This window comes from Egretta garzetta, unplaced genomic scaffold, assembly GCF_000687185.1.
Source record: "Egretta garzetta isolate BGI_Z169 unplaced genomic scaffold, ASM68718v1 scaffold172, whole genome shotgun sequence".
Taxonomy (NCBI): Eukaryota; Metazoa; Chordata; class Aves; order Pelecaniformes; family Ardeidae; genus Egretta; species Egretta garzetta.
This window is the reverse complement of record NW_009258951.1, coordinates 908,458-908,866: the sequence shown is the minus strand read 5'-3', so window position 1 is coordinate 908,866 and position 409 is coordinate 908,458. Positions and strand designations below refer to the sequence as shown.

The 409-nt window shown below is 61.6% G+C and overlaps 1 protein-coding gene across 1 annotated transcript in view; it reads right to left on the bottom strand.

Moving 5' to 3' along the window:
• PSMD2 (proteasome 26S subunit, non-ATPase 2) overlaps positions 1–409 on the bottom strand; it is a 7,005-nt gene that overhangs the window by 6,366 nt on the left and 230 nt on the right. Inside the window, 2 exon segments of the mRNA XM_035890027.1 lie at positions 1–26; positions 319–375. The exon segment at positions 1–26 is cut by the window's left edge and continues 48 nt beyond it. Coding sequence (XP_035745920.1) covers positions 1–26; positions 319–375 — 83 coding nt within the window.

Below are 409 nucleotides of genomic sequence, written 5' to 3'. Positions count from 1 at the left end.
GGGCGGTAGAGGGATGTATCTTTCTCCTGCATGGGGAAGCTGCCTGTCAGGGAGCGGGGGGCTGGTTCCTGCACCACCACCCGGCCAGCCGTGGCTCTGAGCAGAGGGAGGCAGAGGTCCCGTGGGCACAGGTCAGGTCAGACAGGCAGCAAGGCTGGGGGACAGACCACAGCAGGCAAGGAGGGACCCCGCTCAAGGTGAACCCCCCCCGCCATCTCCATTGCATGAGGAACAGTAAGCAAAGGACAAACAGACTCAAGTCCTGGCCAGGACTTGCAGCTCTGCAGCTCCTTGCAACGGGGCACGGCACAGACTTACCCCCAGGCGCTCCACCAGCATTTCCAGCTCATCCTGCAGCTGCTTGTCCTCCTCAGACTGCCGAAATGCACAGGAGAAAGCAGAGTTAAGG